A 12,773-nucleotide genomic window follows, 5' to 3' on the forward strand; every position below is an offset into this window, starting at 1 on the left:
TTTATAGTCCACGGACCACGGGCGTAGGAAACGGCCTCCATGTTTTCTATTGGTTTATCAAGGTGTCAATCAGCTGGTGAAGTGGGCGGATCTAGAGCAAAAATGGCGACGTTATCTGTTGGAGAGCCTCAAGAGATGGAAGGTGAGCGGACTTGTCTATTTTTAATGATTTATTTTCAAAGGAGCATTTAATAAAGCGGCGATTCTTCTTTTTTGCTCTAAGCTTTTGTACACGAGCTGGATTTTTAATAATTTCATATTATAGTGTCCTCTTACCATTCATTCACATGTAACGTGTGATTGTTTACGTTTATCAGACAGCTAACTAACGTTAAATATACTATAATAGTCTACACGCATGAAATGGCGATACAAGCTGCTTCGTTTCTTAACATTTCTTTTCATTGTATTTAAATGCAATTAGCTAGTACCTCTTTTTGGCTGTTTGTATAGTTGTGTACAGGGCGTCACATCTTACTGGTTAGCTAATGTAGCCCACCAGCTCGCATTACCTGTCAAAGTCTCACCTGTTCGATTGGATAAAGTGTAGGAGAACATGAATGTGAGCTATCAGACGTGACAAATCGAGCTTTTCTCGATGCCTCCATTTGTTTCCAGCTGCTGTATCAGCACAGTTTGCTAGCATGCTGCTGTTGTGGGATGAGGGTGTGTGTGTGGGATGGGCTCATTTAATAGATGGAGGCTTTGAAATTGTGTTTTCATATTCAAGTACGGGCAATCGATACATTTCGACCCAGTTAACAGCATTGGCATTCTGTAAGCAGGTTGGTGCTGTGGGTGTGCCCTAAAATTATTAGAAAAATATTATAATGTGATTTAAAGTCGACAGGAGGGGTGAGTCTGAGGAATCTGGTGATGATGAGACCAAGAGGAAGAGTCTCAATGGAGAGGTCGACTCTCTGCAAGCCCCTTCGACTGGTGAGCCTTGAGTTACGTTAACATTTAAAACACATCTTTATATATATATATATATATATATATATATATATATATATATATATATATATATATATATATATATATAACTATTCTCCAATTCTGTTTCCTTACCACTTTAACTTTTAGTACCTGAGGAGTCACCCGTTGACATGGACACCATAACCTTAGACCCAGATGAAGAGGTGACTAAGGAAGTTGATTGTTTTTTTTTTAGAGAGAGTTTAGATGTTATTATTAGCGCTATGATTCATTGCGTTTTATTTATTTAGGATGTGGATCTTGTCCACTGTCGCATTGGGAAGATTGAGGGTCTGGAGGTTCTCCGGAAGGCAAAGGTGAGAGTATCAAATGCTGTTTCTTTAAATAATTGATGTAGTAGAATTGGATAAAGAATCGTGGACAGTTATTTATTTACAATATCAATTATGCCTAATTACAAATCTTAAATGAGTCGTTTTCTTTGTTTCCACCATCAGACAATTTCTCTCAGACAAAACCTCATCAAACGGATTGAGAACATGGACAGCCTCGTCTCATTAAAGGAACTTGATCTTTATGACAACCAGATCCGTAAACTAGAGAATCTTCAGGCCCTAACAGAGCTAGAGTAAGTCAGACATGTGATCTTGTGATCTTTTTTTGGGGGGACAGATGTCAGACTAACTGCCATGATATCATAATGAAGAAATAAAAGATTTGTTAAGAGGAGAAAAATCTTGAAAAAAGAACCTTAAGTAGCATAATCTTTGAACAAAACCTGATTATTAATATTTTTAAAATGTTATCCACCAAATCAAAGTCATGTGGTGCAACTGACATTCAGGGGAAAAAAACATAAAACAGGAAAAATATAATAGAGAGGAAATTGTTTTTAAAACCAACATGAATACAAAAAGTACATTAAGAAAAGTTAAAATGTATATCGTCTCTTGTATTTGAAAAATTGATAAAGAACAAACAAGCTTTTAAAAGAGTTGCTGCATGCAGTTTTCTCATTTGTGATTGTGATTTGCAGGCAGCTAGATGTATCGTTCAACTTATTGAGGAAGATTGAGGGATTGGATTGTCTCACACAAGTCAAGAAGCTCTTCTTACTTCACAATAAGATTACAAGTATTGCCAACCTCGATCAACTGACGAGCCTCCAGATGCTTGAGCTGGGCTCTAACCGCATCAGGGTGAGACATCCAAGACCAAATCTGCTCTTTATATGCAACATATTCTCCTTCGCTTACTTAAAAGTGGGGTAAGTGCTTTCTGGTAACTGATGTTGATTTCAAATCACCCAAAACAAACACGAGACTATAGCAAGACTATGGCGGAATCTGCTCTGCCAGCCGGCCGAGGGTATGATGTCATCAATAAGTGAAAGCAATGTGTGTTACTATGGTAATCCAGGTTGAATGTTCAGTGAAAAAAATCATCCCTTACATCCCAAAAACACAAACGCAGTTCTCATGAACAACTCGATAGCACAAGCATGAAAGTCCAACTAATGAACATATTACAATTACAATATTACAAGATTAGAGGGTTATATCGATCACAAAAAGAACCAAAGGAAACAAACATATATTAGGAGTATATTATGTTGCTTTTCGTACACACTTTGGGAGCTGACCATAGACTGTAAAAAAATATGGACGTAGTGTCCGTGACGTCACCCATAGGATCCTGATGAGCCGCTCTGAAGCGCAAAGTATGGGCGAGCTGGCCGTTGCCATCTTGGCAGCGCGTCACTCCCGGATAACAGAAAATGGGCAAAAAGGCGGGACGTGGGCGGAGCTTAAGTGACGCAATGACTAACAGACAGCAGATAAATGGCTATCCGACTGTCACTCGAAGTGGCCACGCCCTTAATTATGCAGAACTTTAAGGCTTTATATAATGTAAACGAATGAGTTATAAAAAAATTCACCCCCCTCACAGTTGTCATGAAGGGCAAAATTTGGTGTACAGACCAAAAGCACAATTTGTACCAGGCTGTAAACATGTTTTATTCTGCTGTGAAAAGTTGGGCATTTTAACATGGGTCGATGAATTGCAGTTTAAAGGCCTGTACACACCGGGACGAATATCGCGCGCGCTTATCGCCAGCGTTTTTCGTGCCGTTTTTCGGCGCGTCTTGAGTGTTCACACCCAAGCGATTTTCACTGGCGCTGCGCCGAGTGAACGTGCACATTCAGTCGATGCGCTCCCGGTACACAAGATGGTGCTGCGGCACTTTAAGCCTCTGACACTCGCTTGTCACACAGAAGGAGAAGAGAGACAGTATTTACGTGCTTGCCAAAACCATAGGCATATTATGTATATGGGCAAAACCATTCACACACTTTTTGCTAACTGGCAAGCAGCATTAGCAGTTCAACTTCTTCTTTGTCTACTTACTACTTCTTCGTCGGATCAATGTGTGCTCGGCAAGACCGTTTTGTGCTTGAGCGCCACCAAGTCGTGTTTTACTGTCACTTCAGCAGCTCCAGGCACGTGAACAAAAGCGCCGATCTCATTGGTCGGACAGTTTTTTACGCGTCGCGTCAAAATAAAAAAACGAACCCGAGGCGTTTTTTTTTAAATGACGCTTTTACGCCTGGCGTTTTGCGCGTCGGTGTGAACACTCACATTGGCGCCCATTGTTTAGTCCCGAGGCGTTAAACGTCGGCGATAAACACGTGCGAAAATCGTCCCGGTGTGAACAGGCCTTTAGGCACTTCCGTATTGGCTTCAAGAGAAACTGCGAGAGGTTGCCGCTTGCGTGCAATGCGCAATTTCTTCTCCCCGTCATTAGTAGACACGCCGTCGCCCATTACTGCTGATTGGCTATAAGTTTGTTTTGGTACTCGGCCGGAGACACTTTTTTAAAAACAGTTTTGAAATACCACTTACCCCACCTTTAACATTTCTCTATTCATACTGTGAATGTGTTTTCAAGCTCTAATTTTATGCGTGTAAATACTTGTATGCTCATTTCAGATGATTGAGAACCTGGATTCTCTTAGTTCTTTGGAGAGTTTGTTCCTTGGCACGAATAAAATCACTCAGCTACAGAACCTTGATGGATTGCACAGTCTGACGGTTCTCAGTATCCAGGTGCGTTTGCGACAGAAAGTGCTTTTTTTAGCCATATTTACCTTCTCTATTGGTGTTATAACATCTGTTCTTGCCTAACAGAGTAACCGTATCACGAAGTTGGAGGGACTCCAGAATCTTGGGAACCTGCGAGAGCTTTACTTGAGTCATAATGGCATTGAAGTCATGGAGGGCCTGGAGAACAATGTAAGATCTACTATGGTTGCTCACGGATGCAGTACTCTTCCCTGTCAACATTTATCCATAAGATACTCTCTGAAATAATTACTTGCATGATATATTTGTGAGTGAGCAGTGGTTTACAAACTTATCAAATGTCTGTAGCAAATTGCAAGATAAAGAAGTCATCATAAGAAGCTGTCAAGCTCAAAGCGGTCTAGTATCTAGTAGTAGTTTCATGCTTAATTTCCCCTTTTCTCCAGCTATTTTGAAGTTCTGTGCCTCTCCACTGCATCTTTACTCCATAGGGGCTTTCTTTGTGTTCTGATCTGTCATCACATCTAGCAGTGGTTTTATTTTTATCCGTCCCAGAATATTTTAGTGCTAGAATACAGATCTTACATCTTCCTCCCTTTCTTTTTTAGAAAAAGCTGACAACTTTGGACATCGCTGCAAACAGGATAAAAAAGATTGAAAATATCAGCCATTTGACTGATTTAAAAGAATTTTGGGTAAGAAAGAAAAAGGTTTACTGTTTGTACATTTTATGTGTAGCGTACTGTATGTACATAAAAAATATATACACTACTGTTCAAAGGTTTGAGGTTAGTAAGAATTATTTCTTGAGGAAATTAATCTTTTTTCAGCAAGAATGCATTGAATTGATAAATTGATGGTAGACATTTATAATTTAAAAAAAAGATTTCATTTTTAAATGCATGCTGTTCTTTTGAAATTTCTATTCCTCAAGGTTGCCTGAAAAAAGTTACACTTTAGATTAGGATCCAATTCTCACTATAAACTAACTATTAACTACAACTTTTGCTGCAATAAACTTCCAATTACTGCTTATTAATAGTTAGTAAGGTTGTTAAGTTTAGGTATGGGGTAGGATTAAGGGATGCAGATTAAGGCATTAATATGTGCTTTATAAGTACTAATAAACAGCCAATATCCTAGTAATATGCCAGCTAATAAGTAACTATGTAATAGTGAGAATCGGAAAAAAAATCCACAAAAATCTCAAAGGGTTAGTTAGTTCACCCAACATTTTTTCCCCTTCTTTCAGACGAATACAATCTAATTTATATAAAAAAATCCAAGCTTTATAATGGCAGTGAATGGCAGCCCAAAATTTGAATCCTAAAAAGTGTATCCATCCATTATAAAAGTAATCCACACAGCTCCGGGGGGTCAATAAAGGCCTTCTGAAGTGAATAGATGGGGTTGTGTAAGAAAAATATCCATATTTAAAACTTTATAAAGTAAATGATCTAGCATTCACTGCCATTATAAAGCTTGGAAGTATTGAAAAAAATACATAACTCTGATTGTATTCATCTGAAAGAAGAAAGTCATATACACCTAAGATGGCTTGAGGTTAAGTGGGGTAATCTTGATTTTTGGGTGAACTATCCCTTTAAGCAGCACAACTGTTTTCAACATTGATAATAATATTAATAAGAAATGTTTCTTGAGCAGGAAATCGGCATATTAGAATGATTTTTGAAGGATCATGTGACTGAAGACTGGAGTAATGATGCTGAAAATTCAGCTTTTCCGTGATAGGAAGTTGTAGTAGTTGAATTGTAGTAATATTTCACAATATCACTGTTTTTTCTGTATTTTTCATCATATAAATTCAACCTTGGTGAGCATAAGAGACTTTCAAAAACATTAAAAAGTCTTACCGATCTTAAACTTTTAAATGGTAGTGGATGTAAAAAGTAGCCTGACAAGCCAGACCCACATCAAGATGTTGGGTCTAAGAACACACCATTGGGGGGCGGGATAAACGGTTGTCTTTCAAATTCCCTCTGCACGCAATAGGATAGTGCTACAACCAACCAGAGCAACGAAGAAGGTGAAGCGGAGCTAGTTGATAGATTAAACTTTTGCCGTATCCGGTCGGCAAAACTCCGAACACATCTTCCTTTTTTAAGAATGACTTCAGTGCTGTTCTTTTCTCAAAGAAAAGCTTAACTCCAAGTCTTACAGAGTCGCGGCCAAAGCGGTTTCGAAAGACCGCTGTTCGCCACCTTTGTTTTCAAGTAGTCACAACTCTGCCATCATTATGTTAAGCCCGCCCACTGACTCTATACACGATGTGATTGACTAGAGTTTGGTTTTTCCAGCTCGCAAGCCAACGGAGAGTTGCTAGACGCCCTGGCTGCAAATTACGTTGCCGCTAGGGTGCGTCTAGATTTCTAGGCTATGTAAAGTGTACTTCAGAGAATCAATTTATATTTATATTTATATATCATTTATAGACTTGGTCGGCATTACTGGGAACGCCCACAAATGAACGCCCTCATATCCGCCATATGCCGTGGGGGAAAACAAGCCATTAGAATGAATGCACGTAGACCTTGTTAGACGCCTTATCTTTACTCTTTGTAATGATAACGATTTATTTTTACTTGGTGCAGTCCCGAAAAGTTGCCATGTGGCGTTCTGCACCTCTAGTAAGTTAAAAAACCCTGATCTGAAGTTTTATACTGCCAAATAAACAGACGGAGCCGTTCCGAAAGCCTGCAATACGTCCATTACAATTAAACATTTGCTCTACATGATGCTGGTATTATTGTAAAGATGAAAAAAAAGAGATTTCATTAATTGCAATGGCAGAAGTTTGTTGAACAAAACGTCAATAAAGTCATACTTGTCACGGGACTCGTTAAAGCAGTTTTTCACAATGAGCGTTCACATAGCCACATAATGCGCAAGGTTATTAATGTACAAAACATTCAAAAGTCTTCTTTATTTTTGGGAAGGGCTGGGCTCATGCTTGTGCTTCAAGCTGATAGTCACATTATATGTACGACACTTGTACATTTTCTCGTCAAAATGCGTGCTGCTCCCACAAATATTACACAACATAATAGCTAGGTTACTTCATAAATCACCCAGTCTTTTGATGAAGACGGTTGCTATAAAAAAGTAAATAAAGAAAGTCGCTATTGTCAGTAATTCTAATAATATTGTGACACTGACAACATATTGTCAACTCCACATGACACGTTTATGATCTTTTTAAAAAGTTAAATGTAATCCATACTTTTAATCCATTCAATTCAAGAACACTGAATTAACGTCTTTATCGAAAGACTGGGTGATTTATGAAGTTGGCATGTCATACCTTTTATGGGGGTCGGCAGAGCAGCATGCATTTTGATGAGAAAATGACACCTCTGGCCATTGATTCCGTTGGGTTGTTTATCAGTCACAGATACTGTACGGACAATCTGACCCAATATGGCTCAGTTTTTCTATATAACCTGCTCTGTCAAGCGGCAAAAGTGATTCTACACAGGCTATACTGGGTTAACCCCATCCATTTACATTGTGGGGGAATGGACTGTTTTCCCCCACGCCGACTCCGCCTCCACGTCACGCCCCCAGCTATGACACGACGCCGACCAATTCTATAACCATAATCATTTTAGTTTACTCTCATATCTACGAAAAAACACACAACCAGTATGCTAATATAATTTTTTTTCCCTCTAAAAAGTTGTAAATCCTCAACGCCCTTGAAATTTGAATTGTTCAAATTTGTTTTCTTATTCTCTCTTATACAGATGAATGACAACCAGATAGAAAACTGGGCAGACTTGGACGAACTCAAGAACGCCAAAGGTCTAGAGACTGTCTATCTGGAGAGAAACCCCCTGCAGAAGGACCCTCAATACAGACGCAAGATCATGTTGGCGCTTCCCAGTGTCAGGCAGATCGATGCCACCTTCATCCGTTTCTGATCATCCACTTCACCTGCCCAGCCACATTTTGCCCTCCCTCACCCAACCATCCACTTCACATTACAAACAACATGCCACCATATTTCCTTCATGCACCTCACGGAGACCCTATTTACCTCTTTTATTTACTTTTTAACAACACAACAAAAAAGAATCTCACACTCCAAGTGTTGCCATTCCATGTGCCAGCACCTTTTACTCACACTGAGACTATATACCTATGCTCTGACTTATACTATAGTGTGAATGCTTGTTAATTTATTTTCAGTTTAAGACCTGATCAGTGTGAGCTGATGCCTGTTGCTCAGAAAATATATCAATGCTGACCCTTATTGCCCTTAGCATTTTGGTTAGGAAATGATTGCATTCTAGTCCCTTCACGCTTCCTCCATCCACGTAGGTTATAGGCTAACATCAGACATTTCTGCACTGTATGATTTACATCAGGCGTTGAGATCTTACTATATAGGGTGGTAAAAATGTCACATTGCATTCAGGTACTGAAGACGGCTATGAGGAAATTCGTATTCTTTGATGTGATCAGGGACTTTCCTTGAGTGATATGTAAGGCTACACTCATGGATTAAACTTGCATATCAGTTCTGTTTTTGGTTGTAGCAGTGTGTTAAAATATTAGCTGGTTGAAATGTGACAATGCATATTGTTCACTCTTCTTGAATATATAATAACAGCCTCAATTAGAGATTAGTTCCATTTTAAAACCAAGGTTATGTCACACTGTCCATGGCATTTTAGATGTTCTAAAGATCTTAGGTGATCACTATTTTTTTGAAGAATTAAATATCACATGCACTCTGAATATTCACACACTTCATTTTAATGCATGACCTGAGGAGTAACGTCCCCCCTAATAGAAGGTGAATGGAAGAGGCCACAGTATGTGTTACTGTGTTAGGCCACTCCCATTTGACTAGTGAGAGAGGGGGGTCTAGGAGGGCTCAGCTGATGCGGTATAAAATGAACCCAACCCCTTTAAAAGGGTCAATGAACAACTGCATAGAACTGCTTTTAATTTGCTCAAATTTTCACTTTGTTTTACAAGCTTGGTTGACTGTTTCAGAATTGAATGTACTATAAATAAACTGAATTTGAACAGTTCTCATCCTTCAGACACTTGTTTTGCATTCAAGACACAGGTTACCTTTCTCATATCACAATGCAACTCACTATACATTGACAATTACAGCGATATTGGATTAATTTGAGCATTTAATTCATATACAGAATGTATATTACCATAAACACAAAGTGAATTGATAGAGCTTTAAGCTTATAATAAAAATGGTAGGACAAGTGATCAAATGGGCTGAGTAGAGTAAGTCATACATTTAGTGATCCGAAGTAAATGGCTATTGTTAGATTATCATTGAGCTGAGAAAACTATTAAACTGAGATATTAAATAATTGCAGTAAGCATCCTTTATACAGTGGGGCAAAAAAGTATTTAGTCAGCCACCAATTGTGCAAGTTCTCCCACTTACAACGATGAGAGAGGCCTGTAATTTTCATCATAGGTACACTTCAACTAAGATACAGAATGAGAAAAAAAAATCCTGAAAATCACATTGTCTGATTTTTTTTATTTGCAAATTATGGTGGAAAATAAGTATTTGGTCAATAACAAAAGTTCATCTCAATACTTTGTTATACCCTTTGTTGGCAATGACAGAGGTCAAACGTTTTCTGTAAGGCTCCACAAGGTTTTTACACACTGTTGCTGGTAGTTTGGCCCATTCCTCCATGCAGATCTCCTCTAGAGCAGTGATGTTTTGGGGCTGCCGTTGGTCAACACGGATTTCCAACTCCCTCCAAAGATTTTCTATGGGGTTGAGATCTGAAGACTGGCTAGGCCCCTCCAGGACCTTGAAAGGCTTCTTACGAAGCCACTCCTTCGTTGCCCGGGCGGTGTGTTTGGGATCATTGTCATGCTGAAAGACCCAGCCACGTTTCATCTTCAATGCCCTTGCTGATGGAAGGAGGTTTTTACTCAAAATCTCACGATACATGGCCCCATTCATTCTTTCCTTTACACGGATCTGTCGTCCTGGTCCCTTTGCAGAAAAACAGCCCCAAAGCATGATGTTTCCACCCCCATGCTTCACAGTAGGTATGGTGTTCTTTGGGCGCAACTCTGCATTCTTTCTCCTCCAAACACGACAAGTTGAGTTTTTACCAAAAAGTTCTATTTTGGTTTCATCTGACCATATGACATTCTCCCAATCCTCTTCTGGATCATCCAAATACTCTCTAGCAAACTTCAGACGGCCCGGACATGTACTGGCTTAAACAGGGGGACACGTCTGGCACTGCAGGATTTGAGTCCCTGGTGGTGAAGTGTGTTACTGATGGTAGCCTTTGTTACTTTGGTCCCAGCTCTCTGCAGGTCATTCACTAGGTCCCCCCGTGTGGTTCTGGGATTTTTGCTCACCGTTCTTGTGATCATTTTGACCCCACGGGGTGATATCTTGCGTGGAGCCCCAGATCGAGGGAGATTATTAGTGGTCTTGTATGTCTTCCATTTTCTAATAATTGCTCCCACAGTTGATTTCTTCACACCAAGCAGCTTACCCATTGCAGATTCAGTCTTCCTAGCCTGGTGCAGGTCTACAATTTTGTTTCTGGTGTCCTTTGACAGCTCTTTGGTCTTGGCCATAGTGGAGTTTGGAGTCTGACTTTGAGGTTGTGGACAGGTGTCTTTTATACTGATATCGAGTTCAAACAGGTGCCATTAAAGGGTTAGTTCACCCAAAAATTAAAATTCTGTCATTAATTACTTACCCTCATGTTGTTTGACACCCGTAAGACCTCCGTTCATCTTCGGAACACAAATCAAGATATTTTAGTTGAAATCCGATGGCTCAGAAAGGCCTCCATTGGCACAATGCACTGTACACTCTCAAGACCCGTCGTTACAAAGTCCATCTCACTACAGTGGTTCTACAATAACTTTATAAAGCGACGAGAATAGTTTTTGTGCGCAAAAAACCCTAAATAACGACTTATATAGTGATGGCCAATTTCAAAACAATGCATCATGAAGCTTCGAAGCGTTATGAATCAGTGATTCGATTTAGCGGTTTGGATCGCCAAAGTCACGTGATTTCTGCATTTTGGTGGTTTGACACGTGATCCGAATCATGATTTGACTCGCTGATTCATAATACTTCGAAGCTTCATGATTTAGGTTTTTTTTGCACACAAAAACTATTCTCGTCGCTTCATAAAGTTATTGTAGAACCACTGTAGTGAGATGGACTTTGTAACGACGTCTTTAGTACCTTTTATGGGTCTTGAGAGTGTAAAGTGCATTGTGCCAATGGAGATCAACTAAAATATCTTCATTTGTGTTCCGAAGGTGAACAGAGGTCTTACGGGTGTCGAACGACATGAGGGTAAGTAATTAATGACAGAATTTTCCTTTTTGGGTGAACTAACCCTTTAATACAGGTAACGAGTGGAGGACAGAGGAGCCTCTTAAAGAAGAAGTTACAGATCTGTGAGAGCCAGAAATCTTGCTTTTTTGTAGGTGACCAAATACTTATTTTCCACCATAATTTGCAAATAAATTCTTTAAAAATCAGACAATGTGATTTTCTCATTCTGTCTCTCATAGTTAAAGTGTACCTTTGATGAAAATTACAGGCCTCTCTCATCTTTTTAAGTGGGAGAACTTGCACAATTGGTGGCTAACTAAATACTTTTTTGCCCCACTGAACAATTAATTAGTAGTCTGATTATTTATGTTTTTTGTTTTAAAATGCATATTTAACTGAGTTTGAGAGATTTCAAGTGTACTAAAATATGTATGTTCCCTATTTAGATCAAAGGTGTCCTGGGATGTATTTGCAACAATATATTCATAAATAAAGTGGTTATTTTGTAAATATAGATTTTTATTTAACATACAATTTCATTAAATTGTTTAAACCAATACATATTTTATTATATTGTAAGGAATTATGTTATGACTATATGTGTAAAAGCCATTGCATGTCATGGTTGATAAGGTGTGGTGAGTTTATAAATTTTCACAAATGTTGCAATATTTCTGACAGTTTCACATGTCACACTTTATTACAGGCTGGTGTTACACTAATAACTTAGATTTTACATAATTTAATATAAATTGTGATAAATTAACCCCCGGTTTCACATTCAAGGCTTAAGATCCCAGACTAAAATGTTTGAGCTGTTTTAACTGAAAGCAACTTGCACTGGTATATCTTAAAATATGTCAGTGCCATTGTTTTGTCTCAAGATGCACACACCAGTAATGTTTTTTCTAAAGCACGTTTATAAAAGCGACTTAAATGTCCTAATTAAACTAAGGCCTGGCTTAATCTAAGCCCTGTCTGTCAAACCAGGCCATAGTCTTATTAATATTCCCAAAATGTCCCTGTGATTTTTAAACTATCATGATGGCAGTGCCCATTTTAGAAAGGTCTAGATTTGTGATAATCTGTGTTTATTGTTTCCCTTGACAGAAATAATGGTAATACCACAGGCATAACAGTTAGCACCAATGCTTAAGCAGAAGCACCAGTATTTGACTAAAATCATTTTAGTAAAATGAATTCAAAATTCTTACTAAATATAGCATATTAAACAAACGTTAAATACATAGGCGCGCAATACAATATATTATTTTTAAAAAATTACCAATTCTTGTTCTTGTTTTTCGTGTTCTTCCAGCATTTTTAGAAATTTTTTGTTTGCCACTAAAATGAAGAAAAATAGTAAGCTCGTAGCAAAAATAAAGATTCTTTACAAGAATGTGTAATGAGAAAC

The 12,773-nt window shown here is 38.6% G+C and overlaps 1 protein-coding gene across 1 annotated transcript; it reads left to right on the top strand.

Moving 5' to 3' along the window:
• The first annotated feature begins 84 nt into the window (after nucleotides 1-84).
• ppp1r7 (protein phosphatase 1, regulatory (inhibitor) subunit 7) lies at nucleotides 85-9,093 on the top strand. Its single transcript, XM_079819133.1, has 10 exons — nucleotides 85-142; nucleotides 844-939; nucleotides 1,087-1,142; nucleotides 1,230-1,295; nucleotides 1,437-1,567; nucleotides 1,976-2,138; nucleotides 3,931-4,047; nucleotides 4,129-4,233; nucleotides 4,632-4,718; nucleotides 7,788-9,093. Exons 1-10 carry the CDS (start codon nucleotides 103-105, stop codon nucleotides 7,962-7,964), a joined length of 1,038 nt encoding a protein of 345 aa, XP_079675259.1. The 5' UTR covers nucleotides 85-102; the 3' UTR covers nucleotides 7,965-9,093.
• The last annotated feature ends 3,680 nt before the right edge of the window (nucleotides 9,094-12,773 follow it).

This window comes from Gobio gobio (genome assembly GCF_949357685.1).
Source record: "Gobio gobio genome assembly, chromosome: 6".
Taxonomy (NCBI): Eukaryota; Metazoa; Chordata; class Actinopteri; order Cypriniformes; family Gobionidae; genus Gobio; species Gobio gobio.